General features: G+C 40.1%; 1 protein-coding gene across 2 annotated transcripts in view; it reads left to right on the top strand.

Annotated features, from left to right (window-relative positions):
• PARP8 (poly(ADP-ribose) polymerase family member 8) overlaps positions 1-27,578 on the top strand; it is a 202,942-nt gene that overhangs the window by 129,009 nt on the left and 46,355 nt on the right. For both annotated transcript variants that reach the window (XM_075541019.1, XM_075541018.1), the window contains exons 9-15: positions 9,897-9,957; positions 10,732-10,822; positions 19,674-19,740; positions 21,402-21,527; positions 22,129-22,693; positions 24,296-24,346; positions 24,448-24,543. In XM_075541019.1, coding sequence (XP_075397134.1) covers positions 9,897-9,957; positions 10,732-10,822; positions 19,674-19,740; positions 21,402-21,527; positions 22,129-22,693; positions 24,296-24,346; positions 24,448-24,543 — 1,057 coding nt within the window. The remainder of the gene's footprint in view (positions 1-9,896; positions 9,958-10,731; positions 10,823-19,673; positions 19,741-21,401; positions 21,528-22,128; positions 22,694-24,295; positions 24,347-24,447; positions 24,544-27,578) is intronic.

The raw sequence follows: 27,578 nt of genomic DNA on the forward strand, positions 1-27,578 counted from the left end.
TCACCCAAAACAGAACTGGCCCTGGTCCCCACATACACTGCGCTCCCCCTTCCGTAGGAGCTGCTTTCCTAGCATGGAATACTTTCTTCATTGAAGAACTGTTGCAAAGATCAGTTTCTCTCTGCTCCATCTTTGAGTCTACAGCGGGACTAGTTTTTCTGCCCCGTGCGTTTCTGTGGAACGTGGCTCTTCTTTGGCCTATTCTCTCCTTGCTGTACACTGTTAAAATCATTGCTTTCCTTCTCCTCCTCGACGTTTGAGTTCTCTGGCTATGCGGATAGTGTTTTCTCTTGCTTGTTTTCTTTTAGCTTTTGTGTTTCTTCATTCTTAGTGCCATTGAGTCACGTTCCACTCATAAGGACCTTGTAGGACAGGGTAGGACTTCTGAGACTGTAACTGTTTGTGACAATAAAAAGCCTCGTCTTTCTCCTGAGGAGGAGCTGGTGGTTTCAAACTTCTGATCTTGCGATTCCCAGCCCAGCACCGTACCCACTACACCAGTAGAGCTCCTAGTGTTTAGCATAGCATGTGGCAAACATAAAATACATCTTTTGGTTTTCAGTAGCAAAATCTATGAGAGAACATATAGACAGTATCTCATTACGTTACATTATCTCACTGAGAGGGCAAACAAACATTGTGCATTCAGAGGTACAACACCCTAACATTTAATTTTCAGAAACAGAAGCTCTGTACCCTCGACAGTTTTAAGTAAGCTCTGTTTCCCCACCACGGGGTTATGTTAGATTAAAGTTAAATGATATTTTGAAAAAATATTGCCAACATTTAATTATCTACACCATCAGGACAAAATAATGGAAATTCAGTAAGTGTTAAAGGAAGATAAATAAGTGAAGAAGACAATTAAGATTATTGATAAATAATCCAAAATAACTGTTGTTTTTAAAACACATAACTTTACTTAAAAATGTAATATTTCATTTCTAAGTACAATATTTTGGTTCACTGTGAAACCAGAACAGCCCCAAATCTGTGAAATATAAACAATACATATAAGACAACATAGAACTGGACTTATGTGTTTATTTGGGTACACGTTTTAGTATATCAGGTTTTTTTTAAAACACATGTTGGCTTTTATGGGCAAAATATTTTCTTAACGCAATTTTCCCCTCAAGATTTATATGTCCCAATCATGCATGTATATCTGATTTCCCTGCTTCCCCCATGATTTAGTAAGAAACCACTCTGGTGGCAGAGTGTAATTCACTTTGGGGTGCTAACCTCCAGGCAGGTCAGAGAGATGAGGCCTTCCACTCCATAACGAGTGACAGTCTTGGAAGCCCCCAGGAGCAGTTACTTCTTCCCTGTCCCACAGGGTCACTGTGAATTAGAATTGACTCAACGACAGTGAGTTTTAAGTTTTGTGTATCAGGAAATCATTAATAATAATGATGATCAGTTTTGTGAGAAATATTGGCATTTTTTCAAATGACATCAAAAGTTATAAGTGGTTTTCCTTTTTTCTCTGCCAGTCCCTAAGGAGGGCCAGGGCAGCTGTTGGCTACTGTTTGAACTGACAGCCGCCATCTGGAGGAGAAAAATAGGCTGTTTGCTCCCAGAAAAGCATCTTGTCTTCACATAGGATCACAATGAGTTCAAATTGTTCGTGGGTTTGATTTGGTCCTGGAGGTCCCCTCCAGTAGTTTGATCACTGGAAACCCTCCGGAATGTCAGCCACAGCCCCGTTTGACCTAGATGACCTCTAACTACCGAGTCCGTTTCCAGAAGGCATAGTCTCCCAGAGACCTCGTGGTGTAAAGGTGAACCACACAAGTGTTAATTTGACCGACCTCAAATAAATAAATAAGAAAGAAAATACCGTCCAGTCTTAAACACTGAAGTTTTAACACAGTGGATAGTTAAAGGTGGATAGTTAGGCATAGGTTTTAGAATCATCTTCCTTGCAAAGTTCTTAGTCTCTTGAAAACGGACTGTTCTAATGAGCTGTTCTTTCACCTAATTGAGGCTTATAGGAACTTAATGGGGTCTGAACAGCAAAAGCACCTCAATGTGCACAATAGGCTATTTGATGTCATGTTTTTAATGTGACATCTAATGAGAAAGGCAGCTAACCACATCTAAGATCCCTGTAAGAGGTGGAAATAACAGAGATTGCCTAGATTGAGGTAAAAATTATCCTAATTAGTTGAAAGAGGGCATAAAAAAGGGATTGGTGGTAGATTTATTATTAAAGAGTTTAAGTAGGTAAGGGCAACTTTACCTGGCCCCCCAACCCAACAGAGAATGCTGGCTAAATGGACCCATTCAGAGTTACAGCTCTTCTGTGGGAGATGCATTGAGTTTAGGGACCATGACTTAACCTTATGAAGATGTGACTGTGCTTCCTCTTGTATCACACAATGCATTGTGGATTTTATGGTTTTCATTAGAACATGATTTCCATAGCCACGAAGTTATAGAGCAATCCCTATCAGTGCTATCAGTTAACAATTTGAAAGTAGTCATTTTTGGAAGATGGAAATTATAGGTCATAAAATTCTCATTTTGCTGGGAAATACATGATTTTAATAACTTTCCTGTGAAATTTCAAACTTCCATCCGAGATAAAAGATTTGTTTCCTTTCTGACCATGTTGTATTTTATTTATGAAATGGAAGCTAGCTGAGAAATACGCCATCATTGTGAGTAGGATTTTCTGAGGGAGCCCTGCCCGTGCTGTGGTTTAAGCATTGTGCTGCCAAAGGCCAGGTTGGTGGTTCAACCCCAGCAGGCTCTCCTTGGGAGGACTATGACGTGATGTGTTGCGTAAAGAAGTACTGTCTTGGGCTACTCTGGGTCTTAACCAGTCCCTGTGAGTCAGAATATGCTTGAGCAGTGCCAACAAAATGGAAATCATTTGTGTAGGCTGGGAGATTCCCTGAGTGCAACTCCTGCGAGTTAGTCACTTTCATTGGTGGAACAGCAAGGCCATTGGGAGATGACGTCCTACAGTACAAGGGCGTGTGAGGACTTTTTGCTACTTGAGGAGTCTGTGCTACCATACTTATACCTATCACCCAACATGAATGGCCTAAAATAAAGTTAAAGATGAAAAGAAAACAAAGAATACACACAATAACATGCATATCAGAAGGACTGGTTTAATTCCTCTGGATTTTGCCATCTTCTGGTCATGTGGTATGATTGTACTGCCTTGTTTTTGACATTGACTCTGGACACACAGCTTGTTGAGCCAGTGAAGTGTGCACAGAAGGGACCAGTATGGGAGTCTCCACGTGCCCCAGGCTCTGGCCCCCTCCCAAGGTGCCCTCCTTACCATCCCCTATCAACCAGGTAGCAGAAAGTCTTTCTTGTTTTAAGCCAGGGAGGTTTTGAGGCTGTTTATCACCATGACATTACTTAGTCCGCATTTCTATAGCAACAAAGCAAGACCTTGAACTCTGTAATATCCCTTTCAGCCTGTTGATTCTCTGCCTGCTGCTGCCAGTGGATAGGAGAGAAGAGGAGGCAAACAGAAGAAAGAATGCTTCTCCCAAACCACTTGAACACAGTGTAGATGGAAGCTTCCAGTGCTCGGGTCTCAGACGGTCACTTCTGGGCAAAACTCAAATCTGGTTCAAGCAGAACCAAAGGTGATTAAAACTGTAGGCAGCCTGGTAGCCACAGCTTAACTGGACCTGGCTGGACCTAGTGTGCGTCATCTTATATGAGCTGCCTCCGTATCGGACCTAATTTACCAATTTTTCTCAGAGAAATTTGTAAGTTCCTTGGATAACAGTCTCGCAAATGCTCAAATCTGCTAAGAGTTCTTCTTCACTGCTGCATTAGCATATTTCTTGGCCTGTTCACAAACATTTCTTCCACAGCTGGCAAAAGAAAACCAAGCACACTGTGTAGGCATGCCGAGATAGCTGTCCAGGCTGTTGTGCTTCAGAGGCCGTGAGCAGAGTGTATGTTTCTACATAAAATGCATTCTCCTCACAATGTGACTGCTCGTAAAAGCAGGAGTAGCTAAGTCGCAACAGAGGCTTATTATCAAAGCCTGTTCCCTGCAGGGTGCACGTCTTTGTCCTGGTTTTTAGAGTCACACGGTGTCTGTCCTTGGGTGACTGGCCAGCTTTACTCAGCACAGTCGGCTCCAGGCCCATCCCTTTCAGGAGGTGTTTCCTAGTTTCGTCACCATTTTTCAGAGCTGCAGAGTGTTCCTATTGTGTGCACGTCCCAACATTTCATTATGCATTCTTCTTCTCCCCCCTCCCACCCCTTTGGTTTATTTTTTTTAATTTAAAAAATAATTTTGTTGGGGACTCTTGCAGCTCTTATAAAATTCCATACATCAATTGTATCAAGCACATTTGTACATACATTGCCATTACGGTTTTCTATTGTTTTCTAAACATTTACCTTTTATTTGAGTCCTTGGTATCAGCTCCTCTGTTTTCCCTCCCTTCCCTCACCCCCCTCGTGACCTCTTCATACAATGTTTTCGTCTTTTACACTGACTGCAGTCTCCCTTCACCCATGTTTCTGTGGTTCATCCCCGGGGGGGATGTAATTTTCCAGATTTAAAGAGAGGTCGCTTTAAAGAGTAAAGCACCTGGAATTGCAAGAATCTCTGGGAGCCAGACAAGATCCTTTCTGGAGCAGAGGGAAACATGCAGCAGACCACGTACTGGGTGCTGTTTCCATCATCGTAAAGTATTCAAGTGCAATTTGTTTTGATCTTTACACTGTGAATAAGACACAGGCAGAGCGAGAAATTATTGTGACTTATTATAAAGCCAAGACAGCACTGAGGGCACAATCAGATACCTCGCTTCATAATTCAAGTCGCATTCATGTTTCAAGCATTCATTTTGATTTTGCATTTTCTATTTATGAGCTCCTGGGCCACTGAAAAGTTGTTCAGATATAGAAGCAATCCTGATGACTGGGCCGCGGTGTCTGGGCAAACTGTGATTGCACTTTGTAACCTCTCTGCGGGAAACATAAAATTACTGGCATTATATATTTTTAAAAGCATAGCAAAGGAAATGGGCTTGCATACACCCAGTGTTGTTGGTGAATTTTTGAAAATGTAGCATAAACGCAAAAATGAACAACAACAAAAAAGTGTGACGATTTGCAGACCTACCTGGCAGAAGGTAGCTCATCGCAAACCTCTAAGGCCCCTGCTTCCTTCAGATGCTGTGCTCACACTCTACATTGTCCATGGGGAGCACACCCATGTGCTACCCTTTATTTCCTTTTTATAGAAGGAAATCAGGAGTATTCGAAGGAGAGAGGAGTTACTCTTAACAGAAAAAAAAAAAGAAGAAACCATTAAGAAAGTTTTAAAATCTTCCGGTGGATTCTATTGAAGTATTTATGGAGGAAATCACTTTGCATAATGTTCTTCCTGGTGATTTTGTTATCTTTGATGTCTTTCTCACTCTCACTAATCATACCAAAGTCTAGCCAGTTGAATAGTAACAAAAATTATCCTCCACTAATAAATTGAAAAAATATAGGAACAATAGCTGATGTGGAAAGTGGGCAGAATTATTACCTGACTTGTATGATTATAAATTGGTATATCTTTTAAAAACAGTAATGAAGTGATATCTATAAAACACCCAGAACACAACCACACTATTTGATTCGGAAGAGAAATCATTCCATCGGAGGGCAGGTGCACACAGACTTTTATCCTATTTATCAAGTTTATAACGTAGGCATGGGCTCATACGTACTCAGTTCCATCCTAAGCACAATTAGGTCTTACACGATTACCTTGCTGTCCTGAAGGACACACAGAAGTTAGAGGAACTACTGCAAGGAGTGGTGAAGAAATTAAATGGTGCTTGGCCGTCTGAAAGAACAGTGTCTGGGGCCATAAAGGCGTGTTTCCAAGCAGACATCTACGGGAGACGTCAACCAGACACACGTGGAAGAAGCACGCCAATACTCATGATCCAAGAATTGGATTGTACACTCCATATCTGAAGGAGGGAATAATATCAGAGCTTAAAGTGTGAGATTCTGGTGTGCAGGAGGCTATGTTTGACAGTGGAAGCCCAAAATAAATTTGCAGGATCCACGCAGGGAACAAACCCCCAGCGATTTCTCTCTAAACATGGAGGGAGGGGAATAACATGGTTACCAGACAGTATTGGAGCGCTGACTATAGATTAAAATGACGAGTCTGACTTGACCGGTTAAAATTTTGTCACTCCATCTCCCCTCTGATACACTTTGAACTTGATCTGATTTTTGACATTTTCTGTGTTTGGGGCAGTGTGTGGTTACCTCTGCTGTATTTTTTCATAGTTGTTAGCCTTCTTGACTCTCTGTCAAGTTGGGGGGTGGAGAGTTAAGGGGGAGCTGATTTCAATGAGTTCAAGAAGGAAGAAGTGTTTTGGGGTAAAAAAGCTGATAATGTACATAAAACAGACAGTGATCTAATGTGTTTTTTAATTGTTGTAAATATATATATATAGATATATATAGATATCATGTACAATGCAGTGGCACCACTAATGATAATCATGTTATATAACCACCAATTTTCATTTCAGAAATTTCATGCACCATAAACAGAAACCCACTTCTAAACAGCACCCCACCTTTGCTCTCCCCGTCACCCCAGCTGTCTATATGACTAGGTTAATTCCAAACAAGATTTATTTTAACTTTCTGCAGTCTGACTGCAGACAAATTCTCTCACTGACACATTTGTTTTGCCCTCATTTAGGCGCCTTCATTGAAGAGATTACTCTGTGTCATGGACCATAAAACAATTGAACCCATATAAAAATTTTGACAAAATTTAAGTGGACATCTTCCCAAACCATTGAAATTTCATAACGAGTCGTTACATAAAACAATCATTTGTAGGTGTATCAGGTGGCCTGAAAAATCTAAAATTTTACTATCATGTCCTTTTTAGGGGAGTTTTCTGAACCCTGAACTTGAGGACAGTAAGTGGTTCATTTGCTTGGTCCTTATTCTTAGCTGTGTTTTACATACAATAGATCGACATTTGTGGAGCTTTATCCTTTTTGAACAACACAGAGCTTTGGAAGCCTGTGTATTTTTAATGGCTTTTGAATGCAAATGATTTTTCTTTCTTCTTTATGTCACTGTGGGAAATTCTACCTTAAAAGAAAGAAAAGGTTCCGTTTCATAAATAATGAGTTAAATGTTTTATAGCCTTTTAAAGGTTGGAATAGACATAGCACAGGACGCCTGTCGAAGCTTGAATGAGTCCCTAGAGAAGGTCTCATCATGCGCGGAAAGTGGAGAGTCAGCAAAACAGATGAAGATTGTGGACGAGATGGTTGGGCAGGGGCTCTGACAGTGGGCTCGACCATGCAGTGATGGTGGAGGAACTGCAGGTTTGGGCCGTGTTTTGCGCAAGTGTAGACTGGGTTGCTATGAGTTGGATGTAACTCACGCTCTGAGTTCGATGCCCGCTTACAACCATCATCTGCCATAACCATCATGTGCCCGGTGCTGTGAGTTACAGTGTTGACGTAGATCTGCATTCAGCGATAGACTTCCCCAAACTCCTGCATGTCGCTAAATCTCATTTCTTTCATTTGCAGAACAAAAGGAGCAATAATACCTACTTCACAGGGTTCTGATGAGGTCTTGATAAGCCTATCTGTTAGCATCTAATCCTCTTTCCCTAACAGTCATATTTCTTGAGCCAATAAACTATTTTCTGAAACAAAGAGTATGCATAAATTCAAATCCCAGCTTTGCTAGTGTCATCATATATGTTACTGTATTATTCTGGGTTTCAGGTTATGCATATATAGAGACAGTAGCTGTATCTAGGAGCATTTATTAAATGAACATGTTTGTAAAACAAAACAACCTTTAGTACATACTAACTGACCAACCCTCAACCAGTTATCAGAGGTTATTGCGACTCTTGGCAACAGCACGCGTTCTAGAGTAGAACTGTGCTCTGACCCATATGTTTATCTCTAAGTGTTTCATAAATATTGGCTATTCCTTTTATCACTTCATCGACTATAGATCGATTTTGTGACTTTAGTACCTGACAGAAATGGAGATTTATAATATGGAAACTAATAAAACTAATTGGTCGTGATCTTAAAAAATGTTTGCGTTCTTAACTGTTAAACACTGATGGTTTACGTCACACTTCCTGAGCTGTACATAAGCTTGTCTTAATTGGACCTCCCCTCACAGAAGGGTCCCAAGGAGGAGAGGAGCCAGTCAGGGGCAGTGTAGCACCGATGAAACACACAACTTTCCTCTAATTCTTTATGTTTCCTTCCCCCCCTATCATGACCCCAGTTATGCCTGTCAAATCCTGCTCCAGACTAGAGCATGCACACTGGTACAGATAATAGTTCCCGACACACGGAATCCAGGACAGATAAACCCCTCAGGAACAATAATAGGAGTAGCAATACCATGAAGACAGGTGGAAGGTGGGGGGAGGAAGGGGGAACTGATTGCAATGATCTATGTATAACCACCGCATCCCCCCACCCCATGCTGTTCTGTGATGAACAACAGAAACACGACTGAAGGGGGACAGAGGGTGGTGTAAAATTTGAAAATAATATTAATTTACAATTATCAAGGGTTCATTGAGGGCGGGAAAGTGGGAAAGGGAGGAAAAAATGAGCTGATACCAAGGGCTCAAGTAGAAAGAACATGTTTTGAAAAGGATGATGGCAACATGTGTACAAATGTGCTTGTTATAAGAGGTAAGAGCAATGACTTATATTTTAAAAAGCTGGTCATCAAGTCTTGGTGGAGCAATTTAATGTTAATCTGTCTATCAAAACACAGTGATATTTAAGTAGTTTGGCACCCAGATAATTTTCAGAGCCATATAACTTATCTACTTTGGAAGGAAATTTCACGGGAACATTATTATGGCAGTTAATTATCGTTCCATCTCTTCCTCATGTCAGAAGCACCTTCTTTGTTCTCAGAAGCATCTTATCCCCAGAAAGTGCAATGCAAAAGAGCAACCACATAGCAAGATTTATTATTTTGTTTTGCCAGAGATAATTGGGAATTTTAAATACTAACAACCACTCAACTCTTGAATATAGAAGGAATACAACTTGTTTCTTGCACATGATAATGGTGAGACATCTACTAGCTTTCTTGGGTAGACATTTTCAGTAAATATAAGTGTTGAGATAGAGCCACCTTGTTTTGAGAATGATGATGGCAACAAATGTACAAATGTGCCTGACACAATGGGTGTATGTATAGATTGCAATAAGAGTTGTATGAGCCCCCAATCAAAAATGATTTTTTAAAGAAATAAAAGTGAGTGAAGGGAGACATCGTTCAGTGTAAGACATGAAATAATAATAATAATTTATCAAGGGTTTATGAGGGAGGGAGGGCGGGGAAGGGAGGAAGGAATGAGGAGCTGACACCAAGGGCTTAAGCAGAAAGAAAATGTTTTGAAAATGATGATGGTAACAAATGTACAGATGTGTTGACACAATGGATGTAGGTAAGGATTGTGATAAGAGTTGTACGAGCCCCTAGGAAAATGAGTTTTTTTAAAAAGCCACCTTGATTGGTAAATAAGAGAAACTCTCATTAGATGGTTTGACCCAGACCCACACGGTGTGCTTCAGCACACCAATGGTGATAGCATGAGACCTGACACTTCTCCTTCTGTTCTACATAAGGTCTCTGTGGATTGGAGGTGATAAACAACAGCAGTATAATTGTGTTCATAAAAGGATTTCTCCGTTGCATCAATAGATCATAGAAGCTGACAGTTCAACTAGACTTTTAGTGAATTTATGTCCAACCAGTTGTGAGCTATCCGTGCCAATGAGGGCATGAATTTTACTTGATAATAACCGAGCACATCTTTCTAAGGGACGTAAAATATTAATGTTAATTTTTATTTTCAGGGAATATGGAGCCATTGATGATGTAGACATTGATCTGCATATTGATGTTAGCTTTCTTGATGTAAGTTATTCCTTCATGTAACTTTAAAATACACTGATGTTTATTCTTGGGGTAAAGGTAATTATCGGTTCTCTTTTCCGTTTTGACTTGGTTGAGGTTGTTTATGAAAAAATACTGTGACTCTATAGAAGCAAAGATTATGTATATTTCTTATTTTCCTTGGTTCTCTTAATAATCTAAAATTCATAGGCTATTGTGATCTAGATCGTTATGCCTCCTCTTTACTTACTGACTACATCATTGTCTTGACCTTTCACATTGGAAGAATGCTAAACATCCCACTGTCCAACTCTTTGGCACGTTAATCGTGTCTGTCTGGCAGTAACATGCACGGACAGGAGCGTCAAGAGGAAGTAGCACTGGCTGTGACTGTGATGCTTAAGGTGTGATGTCCATGTGGCTGGGCCGTGAGTCTCAGTGGTTTGGCAGATTTGAAACGATGCAATTTGGCAGATATCTCCTGATCACCTGACAATTAGGACCTACATGGTCCTCTGTTTGGACCTAAAACCGTATTCTCATGACAGCCTGGTGTTTTGGAGTATAACCTTGTTGAAAAGTGAAGAGTGGGCATACACCTAAAGTTCAGATTTTTCACCTTCACGTATAATGAAAAGCAGTCATTTGACCTTGTTACACAAAGAAGTAGGTGTGAGATAACATTTAAGCCTTCATAATTTACATGTTTCTTTCAGCAGCATGTTTTTAAAATTTTATTTTTTTATTAAACTCTACTAAAAGGTGACTAATTATCTTTTAATTTTATTTGTGCAGGAGGAGATCGCTGTGGCTTGGGAAGTAATCCGGACAGAGCCTATCATCGTAAGACTACACTGTTCACTTACCCAGTATTTAAATGGCCCAGGTATGTCCGCGCCCTCCCCCCCCCCCCCACATACACACACTGTTTACTCTTTTGCATGTTAAATGCCTTTAGCACTGTACAATAAGCAATTTTTGTCATTCTGAGTAGTGTAAGTGCAACGATGTTGACAATGCTTCTTTAAATATCCTTGCATTCTAAGGAAAGGTGCTTTCTTGCGAGTGTAACTTGCTGCAACTGATTCTGGGATTTAATTTTTATTCATCCAGCCCTGATTAAGATGAATTTAGCCTCCATAAAGGCAACCTATTCTGTTTTTATCCATGGAAATCTTAAACATATTTCTAGTGTCTAAGTCCTCATGGGATGATATAATGCACTTCAACTGATAACTGTTTTCAACCAAGGGCTGTGTTAGACATCTTACTGTTTAAATTCCCACCAGTATCTTACAAGCTGTCCACCTTTGAAGGACCCTGGTGGCCTAGTGGAATACCCAGTGAGCTGCTCGGAGCTGCGAACCACAAGTTCAGTGGTTCAAACCTCCTACTTGCTCTGTCGGAGAAAGATGAAACTTTTTATTTATATAAAGATTTACAGTCTCAAAAGCCCTAAGGGGTAGTTCTAGTCAGTCCTGTGTAGTCTCTGAGTTGGAATCAACTTGCTGACAGTGAGTTTGGTAGAATTTTTGGATTTCTGCTTGAGTAACAAAAATCCCCAAGATGTAGCAACTTATTATCACCTCTCATTGTTCTTTGGGCTCAACTGGACAGCTTTTTCTTGGGGTCTCCCATGGCATTACAGTTCCAGGGTGGCTTGCTCACTACAATGGCTGTTAAAGATGCGGGAATCCAGATGGTTAAAGGCTGATGCAGGTGTCCTTGGGGAACTCAGCTGGGATTGCTTGCTAGCACACTTTCCTACACTTGGCTTCTTGCTCTGATTTGACTACTAGCGGCAGTTTCCAGAAGTAAGCACCCCAAGGGCAGGAAGTAGAAACGACTCAGGAAAAAGCATGATGCTTATTCTGTAGATCAGAAACAAAAGATGGGCAAGTAAACAGCATCTCTCCGGATGGTGGTTTGTGTTATCTAGTGAGCATTCCCTGCTATTGTCCCTGAAGGTTTCCCGAGGCATTTCAAGGACTGCGCACCTACCAGGAGTTTTTGTATGAAAGTCGTTCCAGTGCAGTAACATTTCTGGAACATATAGGGAAAGCTTTCATTTCGAAAATGCTTCCCTAGCGAGTCACACCTGTTTTCTGATTTAGTATAATGCAGGCTAGATTATTAAATTCACAAATCTTAATGTAAATCGCATGTGCTAATTAGTATTATTTAATGATAGACCAAAAAATGATAAGCATTGTTCTGATCACCACAACTGTTTGCAAATGTAACAAAAGAGAAAAATAAGACACCCATACTTCCTCTGTGCTGAGAACGCGGTCCAGCGTGGTACTCCTTCTCTCACCTGTTTCCTGCGCCGCGTTCTGTCTTCATCCTCTCCAGCTCTGCCTCCGTCTCCTCAGGTCGCTCCTGTTTGTCTCCTACTTAATATGCCTCCACTTAATTAGATTGTTTCAACGATTTCCTTTTTAAAATTGCGATTTAATTGCATAAATCACTACCATGGATATTGCATTTCATGTACATTATGAGACTCTCTCAAGTCATTAAATATTCCCCAAATGACTAATGTGTAAAGTCTGCACAAAACGTGGGTGTGTGGGGGTGTGCATTTTTGTGTTGCCCCACAGATTGTACTGTATAGCTAACTTTTTTTCATTTCACTGTGATAGTTAAAATTCTCATGCCTGACCTTTTTTTAAAATTTATTCCTCCCAGCCCAATTGATGTGAGATAAAAAAGTAGAGTGTTTTTCTGTAATTTTTATGACTATTAATCATTTTCAAATATAACTTTTAAAATGTAGTAAACAGATTTTTCTTTACAATGTTTCTATGTTATCTTGTTAAAGAATTTTTATTGTTGCATGTAGAAAATATATTTCAACCTAGGAAACACTTAGATTTTTATATATACATATTTAGATTTCAGTTTAAATGATTTTTTAAATCTCTAGCTTGAAAACACAGCTATATTTTTCAAATGGATACTTTTTAATCTGCATTGCCACAAATTTTCACAAATATGTGCAGTCATGTTACAACAAAGACCATAAATGAGATTCAAAAAAGTTTCCTCAAATTTTTCACTTATGCTCCTTGGCAGTACCCTAGACCCTCGGGCCCTGGAAGGAAACCACCGATCTCGTATTTTGTTCTCATGGTTTAGTGGTTCTGAGAAGTTTTCTGTTTGGCCTCTTTGATTTAGCCAGGGCCATTCAGATTTATATATCTTTCACTATCATTCATTTTGCTTTAAAAAAAATTTCTGTATTGCTCTATTTACAGATGTAGTGGTTTTCAAACCAAGAGAACGTGAGAGTCATCCTCTCAATTTTTTCATAATGAAAAAAATTTGCTTTAGCGAATGAAACCAACCCCATATTTCTGAGGTCATAATTCTATGAACCGAAAGGCAACAATGTTAGAAAAACAACTTCTAGTTTAAATGTAAAGAGTTTTAGCTTTCCTCAGTTGAATGATACCTGCTCTGGTTTGTTTGTTTGTTTTTATGTGTTCTTGTTGGGCTCTGTTTTTTTTTCTTTTCTTAGTAGTACCTCTTTTTTGTATTTATTCTGGTAGAATAGACCTATACCATAATTCACTTCCAGAAAATTTTAAGCAATTACTCCTTATCTGTTTATTGTAATATGTATGGATTGCTTCCAATTGCTCTGTCTTCCCTATTTTTGATTCTTTCATCTTGTCAAACTATTCATTCCTCTCTTCTGCAGTCTTTCAAATATATCTTCTACTTAAGTAAAACATTTTCATGATTTAATCTTCTATTTAATGTCCCATTGTGTTTTAATTTGATAACCATCTTTGTACATTTATATTACTTACTCATCAATTGCTTTCATTTTGCTTATGTATAGCATTTCAGATTTTGTTGTGAACATCAATAGTTATTGTCTAATATTTGGAATTTATTTCTTAGATTGAGTTTAGCCTCTCTCAGAATTTTTAAGCAGTAATTCAGTATACTTCTTTGAGAAATGATTTCTTTAGTTACAAACCGGGAAGATTTCTGCATTTACTGTCCCCAGATTCCTCAGTCTGAAGCTCTGGTTGGTTACATTTTGGCCTGCTAACCACAGGTCAGCATTTGAAACCTACCAGCAGCTTTGGGGGAGAAAGATGAGGCTTTCCGTTCCCATAAAGATTTACAATCTCAAAAACTCAAGCAGGGCAGTTTCCCTCTGCCCTGTGGTTGCCATGAACCAGCGTTATCTTGATGGCAGTGAAAGAGAAATGAGATTCATCAATGCCGCATGTGACATCGCTGGAGGGTGGGCAACAGACCGTTGGTGCTACGTACAGAATTTCTCTCCCCCATCCCTTTGACCAGTTCTCTGCTTCCATCTCCATGTTGTGTCGCCTGCAACTCAGCCCCTGATGCTCCGCAGGCACTAGAACCTTCGCCTGCTGGAGATCAGAAAAACCCAAATCCATTGCTATTGAGTTGATTCCAACTCATAGGGACCCGATGCCGGGTTTCCAACACTGTCCGTCTTTACTGGAGCAGACAGCCTCAGCTTTCTCCTTTGAGTATTCAGTGGGTTTCAACCAGTGACCTGTGGCTGCAGTCAGATTTATCTTACAGGACCACCGGGCTCCCACACCTCTTATTTGTGCAGGAATACCATGAACCAGCTACTTTGCTCAACGCTGGACATATAACAGCGCAGTTTAGGTTCCAGTGTTCTTTTATGGGATTGGGCTTTAGGCTAGGCCTTCAACTGACTTGTATCCTTGCTATGACTTCTTCCATTTTTTTAACTCTTGTCCTCCTTACTTCCCTTTATAGATTTTCCCCCAAAACAATTTCATAACAAATTGTTGACGCCCGCATCAGCACGGTGTGCCCTGGTCAAACTTCCCTTGGAATGGTTAGTGACAAGGTGGCCAGAAGCAGGCAGTCAGACCCTTCAGTAGTCCCGGTGATACCCACTATAGTACAGCGGAGTGGTGTGTTCGTTTCTGCGTTAAATGGGCTTAGTGTGAGTGGGCTTAGAATTCAACTTGAGAGTAACTGTCCCCTCCTCTCCTTCCCTACACCGGGTGATGGCATGCCTGCCTGTGCTTTCCTGCCGAGGCTCCTCCGAGGCCCCCTTCCTGGGCCGGCTGCTCCTTCTTTGGGGAAGGTGTGGTGGTGGGCAGCAGTTTGCTTCCTCCTCGTTCACCGATGGGGGACATTGAATTCACTGTCTCTAGCCTCTTGTTTGGTTTCATCTGTACTATTTGTAGCAAAGATCACTAGAAATTTTGTTTATGGAGATGGTATTATTAGAACTTTTTAGCCCTTTGCTTGTTTTTCTCCTGTTTGTTTAGTGCACTGACTGTGCAAGAAAAGTATTACTCTCCTAAGAAATTCTCCAAAAGATTTTTTTTATTCTTAGAGGAAAATATGTAATTTAAAACAAGCTGCTAAGGACTAAAGAATTACAAAATAGAAAATATTATTTATTTTTGCAGAAGAAAAATCAACGTTTTATTCACATTTATGACTTGGATTATTGCGAGCAAGTTAAAAAAAATCAACAAAATAATATCCTGAAGACTCTTATTTGGAATGTCTTTGGAGATACTAGCATTTATAGTAAAATTAGCTTACAAACGATGCTTGACGAGCCAAAGTTTTAGCCACCCAAGTTTTATCTGCAGTTTCTTTCTAAGGCAGGTATTCCTAGGTTTGAGAAATAGCTAAGTAACAATTTCTAACTTCTACCTTTTGTATAGGGCCCACCATAACAGTTGTCAGGGAGGCAACAGGAATGATATGAATTCTAGAAATGCAACTCCTTGTTCACTTAGAAATTAAGAGTCATTTTTAATGTATCACAAGGAAAATATAGTATTAGATGAATCATTTTATATATGTATGTGTGTGTGTGTAAAAAACACAACCTCTCGTTCATCTGAAACACCCCATTCCAACAGTAAGAAGTCTAGCTACCGCCACCACCGTCTGTGTGCGTGTGTCCAGCTCCAGCATCAGTCTCCCAATTGTCAATCCACAGCCCTGCAGGCACTTTCCAAACGGTGCGGTGCTCCTGTGCGATGCGGTTGGCCTAGTCTCACAGACTCCACTGATGTCCATTCGTACTCAGTCTAACACCTATTCTCCGTGTCCTTTCTTTTTTAAAGCAACTTTTTTGGCATAGAGTCCAACTATCACCCAACTCAACGATTACATTCTATTTTCAAAGGGTTATGCAGTGATCAACTCAATCCATTTTTGAATCTTTTCTTCACACTTGTTATCAGCGCCCCAATTCCCTCCAACCACCGCTGGCCTGGCCCTTTTAATGCGCTTGTTTCACATTTGGAGTACAATGACATTGTTGGCGTCAGCTTCTTTATTCTCTCCTGATGTCCTTCAACCTCTTAAATGATTTTTCAATCTCTGAATACGTGAAGATTTTCCATGTTTTGATTTTTAAGTGAGAAAATTATTTTAGCCTTAAACCTTTCCATCCTGAACCCTTCCTACACTGCCATATTTTTTGTTCCAAAGTTTGTTTTGATTTTGATTAGATCCGTATGTTACCTACATATACAGTCCCAGAATTTTCAGTTTTTAAAAAATCCTTGCCTTGCAGTATTTCTGATCCTTTGTTTTATGCTCAATTGTATACCAATATTTAATTTTACTAGTAATAGTAGGAATTTTATCATTATCCATACAAATGGGTTGCTTTTAGTATTGTCCTGACACATATAAGGTTGGCTGTTTAAGAAAGCTATCTGTTAGTGGGTTTACATACTAGTATTCTGTTCTCATTTAGAAAAATAATAATTTTAACTTGAGTGGGGTATTGAATTCTATCAACTAGTTATTTCCCAACAAGATGCTTTACTATGCTGAGGCATTTTTCTCAATATTGTTTAAGTTTCATAATGTGAACTTTCCATTTTTTCCGTGCTGTAAAACATGCTATGTAACATGAGTTGAACTTTGACCATTGACCCTCGAAATATTTTTGGAGATAATGCTTTCTTAGCCCTTTCAATATATCTTAGAATTTTTGAATCATTCACATCTTATACTACTGAGTCAATATTGAATTTGTATTTTTGAGTAAATGTATCGTGTAAATTATTAACACTTATTTTCTAGCCATTCTTAGCATGATTAGGTTTTGGTTTTTCTGTATATTAATAACAGAAATTAGTAACTGATTGGAATTAGTAATATGTTCTGAATAAAATATTTTATGTGTTGAATATTTATGTTTATCACTTTGTCTATCTAATTCCTCCAAGTAAATATTTTCTAGTTCTTTTAGGATATTTTGGATTTCTCTACATTTTTCAGCCAGGTTTCTATTGTTTCTCCGCCTTCCATCTTTTCATGCTGACCTGCAAAGGGACCCTCTCTGTCTTCCTGAATCTTCTTAGAGCACGGTGTGTTCTAGTTCAGTTGTCTCCTTCTCTCGCAATGAGTCTCGGGTATTTAGTCCTCTTCTTGAGTTTTCAAGATTCACTTTATTCACTTGTGGAATCTTCATAGGCCTGGGGTTGCGACTAATGGGAATGAAGTGAAGTTAACTCTTTCTTAACCTCTGGAAAATAATTTGGGTGTTTTTAGGAAAGGAGCTGGTAGGCTCGATGATTAAAATGCGGGTATTTTTCTTGATAAATGGAACTTTTACATTCCAGAGTAATGGTCAACAGAGAGAGTGCGCATATGCCATATCGGTTTGCCATGTGGAGTACATGGGGCCTGAGAATGTCTAATTAACAGTGCAGACTTGCTGGCTTGGCTTATCTGCTGAGCCAGCTGCCAGACTATGAATGGCGCTCTCTATGTGCTTGCGCAGTAACATGGGGCCTCCCTGCTACCTGTGTGTTAGCTTTCACCCCCTTTTGCCTATTAAGACACCAATCCAGGAAGTCTCTGCCTCTTTTTATGCTATTCTTGCCTGTCTCCTGGCTTCTTTCCACCACTCAGCAGCCATTTCTCACATCTTAAAAAGAAAAAGAGCTCTTTGGCCCTTCACTTAAGACTTTTCATACTTTGCTTCCCTTGGCCTTTAATTTTCCTCACCAAAATTTTCTCTGTTGGTGAAATCCATTTACTTTCCTCTTTTCTCCTGCCAGTTTCCATTAGTCAGGGTTTGGGCCCAGGTTTGACCAACTCTGTTCTTGTCGGCATCACCAATGACTCCAAGATTGCTAAATGACCCCATGGCCAATTTTGAGTCTTCATCTTAATTGACGTAGCAGCTTTTCATAGTACTTGCTTAGCACCTCCTTGAATGTTTGTGAATTTGGTTCTGATCAGCCACACTCTGGTTTCCTTCCATCCTCCTGGCAGGTCCTCTTCAGTCTTCTAATCAATGGAGTCCTCTCCTCCATCCATATTCATTCAGTGTTTCACTATACTTCCGAGTTGGTCCCTTATACTCCCTTGAATGCCAGAACTCTGGACTTTTCGATCCAACTCAAAGTTGAAGATATTCAGAGTCACTAAGTTGATCTTCCCCCACCTGGCCAAACCTATTTCTCCTGTTTTCTTTGACTTTTAAGGAATTTAAGTTTCATCTTTCTAGTTGCAAAGGCCCAAATTCCTGACCTCAATTTTGATTGTTTACCCTGCAATTCAAACTCCAACCCTTCAAATCAGTCACCTCTGGCAGAGAATCTGAATACAAAATACTCACCACCTCCTATCTAAGGTGCCATGTATTTCGATCTAGTTGATATTTGGATAATTTCTTTACAGGTCTTTCAATATCTATCCTTGTCCTTCTCAAAAGACCCTACATCTTCTGGTCAGTGGTTCTCCATCTCCTAATAACACTGCACTTCCGCCACCCGAGTCGGCGTACTGTTTTAGAATATTTCATCCTGTTTCCCTGGAAAAGCCGGTGCTCTCCCGGCAGGAGCACTTTTCTGGTAGATGTCCCCAGGCCTTTCTATCTTAAATCTTCAAGCCTTCCTTCACATATCACCTGCTCAGTGACTTTTATTTCTTTTTATTCCTCTCTAACATCCTGTCAAACATTGAAACCTGGACACACATGACCTGTAGTTTCCATACCTAATCCTTTCTTTATTTTACTCCATCTTAGATCACTTTCTGGAATTCCTTACATTTTATCAGATATTTTTCTCTGTATCCTCTCACTGGACAGCCCTGGGGGTGGGGAGGTATAGCTATACTTTACCAAACAATATTTGATTGTCGTTAGACAGAGTATTGTGGGGTCACTGTGATTTGGAATTCAGCTTAATCGCAGTAGGTTTTGTTTGTTTTTTTGTTTCTTTGTTGGCTTTTATGATGCTTGGCACAATCAGAGCCCAATATATCAGTAAATAATTAATGAATTACTTTTGGAGAGATGTTACCAATTTGATAAGCATCATAATAATTTATTCACGAAATACATAGACCTGGTAAAACTATGAACTGCCCAAGAGGGTATGCAGTGGATGATAAAGCCCTAGGTGTTACTTTGTTTCCTTCTAGTAAGGTCCCTGCAGACATATGTCTCCCTTCCACTTAAAAATGACATTGGGCACTGTGATTCATGCTTCATATATTTTGGCACCCATTTGATGCTGATCTATAACAACAGAGAATGGTCTCCAAATAGCAATGTGTAAGACTGTGTGTGCATGTCGTCCACACCTGCACACATACACACGTGTTCACTAATATACCCACATGTTACTTCTCTTTTTTTGCTCATTGATGGTTCAATTTCTAGTGAACATTTTAGCTTTGATTTCTACCCCGCCCCCCTCTCTTTGCAGTGCCCACTGTCGATGTCTTTCAGATTTCTACAAAAGAGCGATTTGGATTGGGACATCAGCTGAAAAAGTAAGTTTGTCCAAGAGCAGGTGGGGGTGGAGGGGGAATCCTATTACAGCAAACTGAGTTCTCATGTTGCTCCTTAGTAGAGGTTTTTTTGAAGTGAGTACCTCAGGAGAGAAATTCCTTTATGATATGAAGACACAATCATATGAATAATTTCAGTAGTACAATTTCCTTTGGTGACCGGGCCAGTGTGTTCCTTTTTGTCACCCTAGACCCACTGTCCCCCTCCAGCTCTCTGTGCATTGCCCACGGACCCTGACCTCTGGGGACACAGCCTCCAGTGCCTCTTTTGTCTCTAAATTGGCCAATGCACGGAGGAAGGAGAGTGAACGGTGAAAATCCGTCCACTGCCTTGCTTTTCTCCTTATGCCATCACCTTGGCTTCAGAGCCCCTTGGCAGGAGTCTGCCAGGACACTCCAGGCTGCAACCTCCACAGGACTTCTCTTCTGCTGGGCTCCATCAAGTCCCCTCTGTTTGTCCCTTGGGACCTGGAGGTAGGAACAGTTTGGAAGCCACTGGCCCGGGGCCACCGTGCGATCTATGTTTGAACAGTAATATAAAGATTATGTGAAACTTTTATAAATTAAATTAGCTATTCAAAAATTAGAGTGTATGTAATTAATTTGGATAAGTGGATGTATTTTTTAATCTATGATATTATTTGCACATATAGCAACGTAGTCTTCAGCCTTTGGGCAAAGTTGATCTTTTTATTGGTCCCAAACTAAAATGAAAGTTTGGGTCTGTTAAACTTTTGATTAAAAATGACTTTTGAGTATCAGAAAAGGACAGGAATGAAGGCTTTCATACAGTGCATGCAACTCAGAAGAGAGAACGGATAGCTCCCGTATTGATATATTGGCAGCAGAATGACATTATATCTTAAAGTGAAGTGAGAAATGATAAATTACAGACACAAGGATTCATTGGTTTTTTTTTTTTTTAAGATAACATTTTGACTGGTGTGATCAAAGGACTGGACCTTTGGGCCCATGTCCCAGTGTTTTGTGGTAAAACCAGAGTGGTTGCTAAGGGTCATTTTCTGAATGAACTCATGATGCTCTGGTCACCTTTGGAGACCTTCCACACTGACAGGATGTGGCTTTCTCTTCCTTTCTCTTCTGGAAGAGGCCATGCCAGGTGCTCCTTGTGAGCTGACTTTTTAAACATAGGCATGGTGTTATTCAGTTAGTCATGGCCGAAAATATAAATTTGTTATTACTAGTAAAAAAATTAGACTTACGAATTAGTACTTAGAGAATTCCTGAAAGATTATGTGTTCTTCTGAATGTAGAAATTTAATTTAAGATCTAATGTATCAAGGTAGATCATCAAATAATTGACTATTGACAAGCACTATGGGGCCCTTCATTATGATGCGGTCCATATGTTCACCTTAATCTTACTGACCTTTGAAACTGGTATCGTGCATCGCCCTGTCGTGAGTCGTATTCTCAGGGAGCCCGTTTTAACACTGCTTATTGCACTTACTAACCAGGGGACGAGGCACACGAGGTATTTCTGCATATGAAAGCACGATTCTAAACTCGCATCTGACCGTGTCTATTTTCCACTGAGAAGTGCATGCTCTACCTAATAAATACAGAGTCGAATAAGCGATTACACGGGGACCGTGATAACAGCATTCTCCTTGGATTGACAGAATCATGCAGACATTTGTTACACAGCAGTGGAAACAAAGCAAAGACAAATCCAACTGCCTGCACAATAAGAAGTTGTCAGAAAAGAAGGTCAAGTCTCCCCTGCATTTGTTTTCTACCTTGCGCAGGTAAGGAGCGGGGGGCTTCATTTTTGCCTTTCCAAATGCTGAGCACGGGGTGTTCTGTGGCTCATCCGTTCTGAGCAGACTTTTCATAACATCTTTTCCTTAGCATCTTTATTTTTCTCAGTGCCTTCAAAAGAAAGATGTCAAACAACTTTTTTTCTGTATGACTAGTTCTCTACTTAAAAACATGACATTCATGTGTGTGTGTGTGTGTTGTGTGTGTGTGTCTAGTTTCCATTTCTTTACCAGAGTTGGTCAAGTGCATTACAACTGTATTCTCTTTGTTTTCACATTGAGCTTTCAATCAAAAAGACTTTCAAGATATATGACGTTGCCAGTTGCTTTCAGGGCAGTTCTGTAGGATGGGGCGGGGGCGGGGTGTGAAACCCCTTAGGATGGTTTGGGGGTCGATTTGGTTATTTTCATGGAAAATAGCATCTTCTTCGGTTCCAGCTTCAGCTGGTTTGACTGTTTTAAGGGAATGGGAACCCTATTGGCAGCAGTTGTTTCCAAGCTTAGCTAGCAAACAGCCGAGTTTGAGGCCGAGGAGGCATTTAGCACGGTCCATGAACTCACGATTTGCCCTGTGTCAATTATTCTGAAGGTCGCCAAGTTATCCTCCCCCTGGTTGTGGAAAAAGCAAATCCAAGCTGAAATCTGAGCAAGATGGAATCTCCAAAACTCACAAGCTCTTAAGGAGGACTTGTTCCAGCACAGTCAAGACGGACGACTTGTGCGCAGCAAAGTCACACAGGACCTTCGGGCGCTCCCTGTCCAGCGACCCCAGGGCCGAGCAGGCAGTGACCACCATCAAGTCGCACAAACTCCTGAACCGCCCCTGCCCCGCAGCTGTGAAGCCAGAGGACTGCCTCACTCTAAAGTCGCATAAACTATTGACTAGATCTTGTTCTGGCGATCCGAGATGTGAGCACAATACCACCTTGAAGCCCCACAAACTGCTAAGCAGGTCTTATTCTAGTAATCTCAGAATGGAGGAACTGTACGGGCTGAAAAACCACAAACTGCTGAGCAAGTCTTACTCCAGTGCCCCCAAGTCATCCAAACCCGAGCTTTTCAAGGAAGCTACCGCAGAGGGCAGGAGGCTCTCTCTTAGCTCAGGGCTCATTGGTATCTTAACACCATCTTCATCTTCATCTTCCCAGCCTGCTGTGCGTAACTATTTTCATCTCGGGGTCTTAGCTAAGGTGTAGTAGACTTCTTTGTATGATGTGGCACAGAAAAGAAGCAAGCTGTTTGTTTGTTTGTTTGAACTTATTTTATTTTGCCTGCCAGCTATTTGAAACTGGTACTGAATTGTTAATTTTGATTCTGAAGAAAAATATATATATTTATTTTATTTTATTATCACCAGGTGCCCCGGTGTTACAGTGATCGCAGTGCTGGCTGCTAAACAAAAAGATTTGCAATGGAAATTCACTGGCCCCAGTGCAAGTTAAAAAAGCAGCACTGTTTCCATAAACAGAACAATGTTACAAACCTGGAAGGGGGGAGGGGCTGTTCTGCTCTGTCCTGTAGGGTCACTTTGAGTTGGGATCAACTGGACAGCAGTGGACTTGGGATTTATGTTTTGTATATAAGCAAGAACATAATTTTAATACTTTATTACATAGGTTCATCTAATATCTGTTTTTCTCATATAATTAGCTTGTCTTTTAATTAAACTAAGAGAAATGCCCTTCTTGTTTATGCAAAAAGAGGGCTGTACCCATGGACACTGCTACTTGTGTAGAGAAGTCTCTGTGGCCCAGAGCTTCCCTTAAAACTGTGTGTAGTAATGACTTTATATGAAATCACTTCAGAGACCTTTAAGCATATCTTATGCACATTATTTACATATTCAAAATAGTTGAGGAAAAAGGTCTTGCTAGCGGGTATTTAGCACTAATCATTAATATGGATACACCTAGCAAGAAATACTGAGGGGGGGGGGGGAAGACACTAACTGTTTCCACATATGTGTTACTCTTACATAGCTTTAAAGAAATTTAAATTGTAAATTATACCTGTAAGGTTTTGTTTAAGAAAATGTATATGCATGTGTTCATAATTTAAGTAGACATCCACCCATAAGGTCAATTTCTTCTCAAAGTTGAGCTTTATGGACAGGGACAATATAATTGAGAACAATCGTGTTTTTAAAAAAATCACATAGTGGAAAATTTTCCATGATAGTTTCAGATAACCTTCAAAAGAAACTGTCATAATTATATTTTATATACTTGAGTAACACATGGTTTAGTGTTTACCACTTTCAGTAGCTAATCTAATATTTATTTGAAGGAAGAGAATTATCTTTGATTGTAAAATAAGATTGAAATATTATCATTGAAGAGCCTGGTGCATTCGACAGTGAGAAGTAGAAAACAAACGTGTGTTGTGATCATGTAAAGATGCCGATCATTTCACGAGAAGACGAGCCACTGCGAGTGATACAAGCGTTGAACCGCAAAGGCGTATTCTAACACGACGGGCGGTGAAGGCCTCAAGTCTTGATGACGGTGACGTGCCTACTCCATGCGAGCCTAGAAAGATCGTGCCTGTTTGCGTTGATTCAAGAAGTGAAATAATATACTTCATAGTTTTGTTTCGAGTTAGGATAAAGGGGATATTGTGTCCTTTTACTTTGCTTTTCATAGTCAACTGGTGAAAAACTGCATTCCAATATGCTGTTTCAAAAAGTGAAAAGCTATCGTTGGTATTTTTCCCAATTAAAAAAAAGGTATTTTGTTCTTTCACTTTGCTTCTTATAGCCAAATGGTGCAAAATGCATTCCAATACGAGATCGCGGCTTCCTAGTGCAGGTACGAACAACGTCCTCATCTGTCATAACACATTGCAGGCCTGAGTGGGTGCTCTTCTTTATCAATTCCACCTAAATGTTTTCCTTTATTGTTGCCTTCAGACAATTGAGTTTGCTGAACAGCGGATCCCTGTATTGAATGAATACTGTGTGGTGTGTGATGAGCCACATGTGTTTCAGAATGGACCCATGCTTCGGGTAAGTTCTCACTGGTAGGACCTCAGAGTTGATTTAGAATATAAACAGAAAGGGATAAGACATTAAAAATCTAAAAAAAAAAAAAAAGAAAGAAAGAAAAAAGTTTAAAAGGATGAGTCAGCATTGACTCGATGGCAGTGAGTTTGGCCTTGCCATTGTGTGGCAGCTGTGTATTTTGAGTGACTTGCAACCCTGGCGCTTAGTGTGTAGCCCTGTATTGGACACAATCCTGTTTTCACCCATTTGGTTTTTATTGGCTAATTTTAAGAAGTAGATCGCAAGTCCTTCCATTCCAATTGTGCAAGCTCTGCTGAGATCTGTCCATCATTTATTCAATTTTCTTAAGATTGGTAGGCCTGTTCATCGTATCTTTTTAATGTGCTGTGAAATGGGGTGGTTAGTGCTTACCAAAGAATTGATCTATTTTCTTTCCGTTGTTAGGTTTATGTAATCAGAGTTCATTTTCTAATTATCTTCTTATTACTCCTTTGGCACCTTCAAGTCTACAGTAAATCTTTTTTTAAGATGCCTTTTGTTTCCTTGTTTTTTTTTTCCCATTTTCTATCATTATGTAAAGCACTTAGCTCAAATTACATTTTTTATCTAAAAGTGTTCCTGATCTTAGTATAGTTACTCTCTCTCTACTAGTAGTTGGAATACTTTTTCCCTAACTTTTACATTCAAATTATTTGTTGAGCTAACGAGAGGATTTATTCTTTTAGCTGCAATCTTTTGATTTTTTATCATTTTTTACAGATACAACATTCCATAGTTCAGTCACAACAAGCAGTATTGTACAATTGCTATCTCAGTCAGTTCCAGAACATTTCTTTTTCTTCTTGAGCTCACTCCTTGATGAGTTCCCCTTTATCTTCCCTCCACCCGCACCCGAGGAACCCATTATTTTCAAGAGAGCATTTTAAGATGTACTTAGAGAGAGGGCGATACATGATCCATGGGCCCCAAGCAGGCTCTCTACCGCTTTCCTCGGAGGAACAGACTAGAAGATTATATGACTTCATCTTAGTGTTTATCCTTCATAGTGGTGGACTCACACAGTCTCTGTCCTCTTGTAATTGCCTTCACTCAGCTTAATTATTTCCAGATCCATCCATGATATAAGGTATTCCATCACTGGTTTAAAGGGATGCATAGTATTCCATTGGTTTACGTACCAGAGGTTCTTTATCCATTCTTCTACTGATGGGCATTTGGGCTATGTCTGGCTTCTTGCTGTTGTGAACTGTGCTGCACTGAACATGGGAGAACATGGGTTTCTTTGTGTCCTTGGGGTATATGCCCCAAAGAGGTATTGGTGGCTGGTATGATGTTTCTCTTCCCAGCTGTTTCAGGTGGTGCCATATTACTTTCCACAAGCAATGGCTGTACATATTTACAAGGAGCTGACATGTTCTCTGGGACATAAAGCTGACGCAGATTACTGATATCAATCCCAAGTTTATGAAATTGGGGTCATTGGACTTTGGTTCAGATCTCTTGCTTGGAGGGTTTCTGATCAATGGTGGTCTTGGATCACTGTAGATTTATGATTTCCATGCTCTGCTTGCTTTCTGTTGGCATGTGTTAGTCTGGCAGGCCTGGTTCTGGCTTTGTGTCATTGCAGATCTTGCACTGTCATCACCTCCCACTTCCCTGCACATCTCGGTTAAGCACATAAAAGTTGAACCTGTGCAAGTCAGTAATCCCTGCATTGTGGTCTAAAACCCTCCTGTACTTGTAGAATTTCCTTTTCTCAGCAATGTTTTCAAATCCATTCCATTAGCTAAATCAATGCCACTATCACAGAATTACCGTATGCCCATGGCAATGAGTTTTAATATTCCCTTCCATAAAATGATACTGATGTGTATAAAGTGAACCGGAGACATAGCTAAGCCATAGCTATATGAATGGATTTGGGGTTCGCACTTACTTCTAGCCCAATCAAACAACAGTTGGTTCATTTTGGGGGGTGTGGGGGAGAATACATTTATTATGAGGCATGAAAAAATGCATGAATTCATTACAAATAAATGTAATATCATACCCAGTGGGGGGGGAATATTAAAAATTCATGATTCGACTGGATTTTATAATTGAAAAGTCTTCCATACTTGATCTCTGTCTTAGTGTTCTAGCACTGCAATAACAGAAATGTACCTCATTGGTGGCTTTAACAAACAGAAACGCATCTTCTGCACCGAATTCAGAGCTCTGGCCCTTGGAGAAGGCTTCCTCTCTCTGTTGACTCTGCAGGAAGAGCCCGTCTCTTCAGTTTCTGCCTCCTGGGTCCCTAGCAATCTCCAGGGGTCTTGGCATCTATTCCCCCATCTCTGCTTGCTGGCTTGATTTTACTCTCTTGTCTATTTTAGGAGATTGACTCAAGATACGCCCGATACTAATCTTGCCTCGTTAACTTATCAAAAGAGAGTCCTTTTCAAATGGGGTGGAGGCTAAGATGATACAACACATGCTTGGGAGGTGGGGTGTGGGGGAGAGGGGAGCAGTGCCGTTCATAACACTCTCCAAGTGATTTTTCCCATTCATTGTGGTCGACATGGCAATTTTATAAAGGCTAGGGGGAAACGCTGTTACCAATAACTATCACATGGGGATTTTTTTTCAAGAATTCGTTTTAAACGTGAGTCCGTGCAAACAAATTGAAATTGCAAGTACTACTGCTTGAGAAACACTCACCCTTCTTACTAGAAATAACCCTAGACGGCACCCCATCGAAGCAGTGCTTCTGTTCATTTAAACAGAAAATTGTGTCAGGAGCAGGCAAATGACTCTTCAAATACTGATTTTTTCATCTATAAATGATTTTTCAGTCTGTATCTATTCTCTGTAAGGACCCAAGCAACATTTCACCACAGTTCATTAAAAAGTCCTTTTTACAAAATAATTCTCAACATTACAGAGAACAAACATTCTACAGCAGAAGGTTAGCTTAAATCATAATGGAGCCAATCGGGGTTCTTTGTCAAGAATCGTTCATTCCTTACCAAACAGTGACTTGCTTTGTAATGGGGCCA

This window comes from Tenrec ecaudatus, chromosome 2 (genome assembly GCF_050624435.1).
Source record: "Tenrec ecaudatus isolate mTenEca1 chromosome 2, mTenEca1.hap1, whole genome shotgun sequence".
In the NCBI taxonomy this organism is placed as follows: Eukaryota; Metazoa; Chordata; class Mammalia; order Afrosoricida; family Tenrecidae; genus Tenrec; species Tenrec ecaudatus.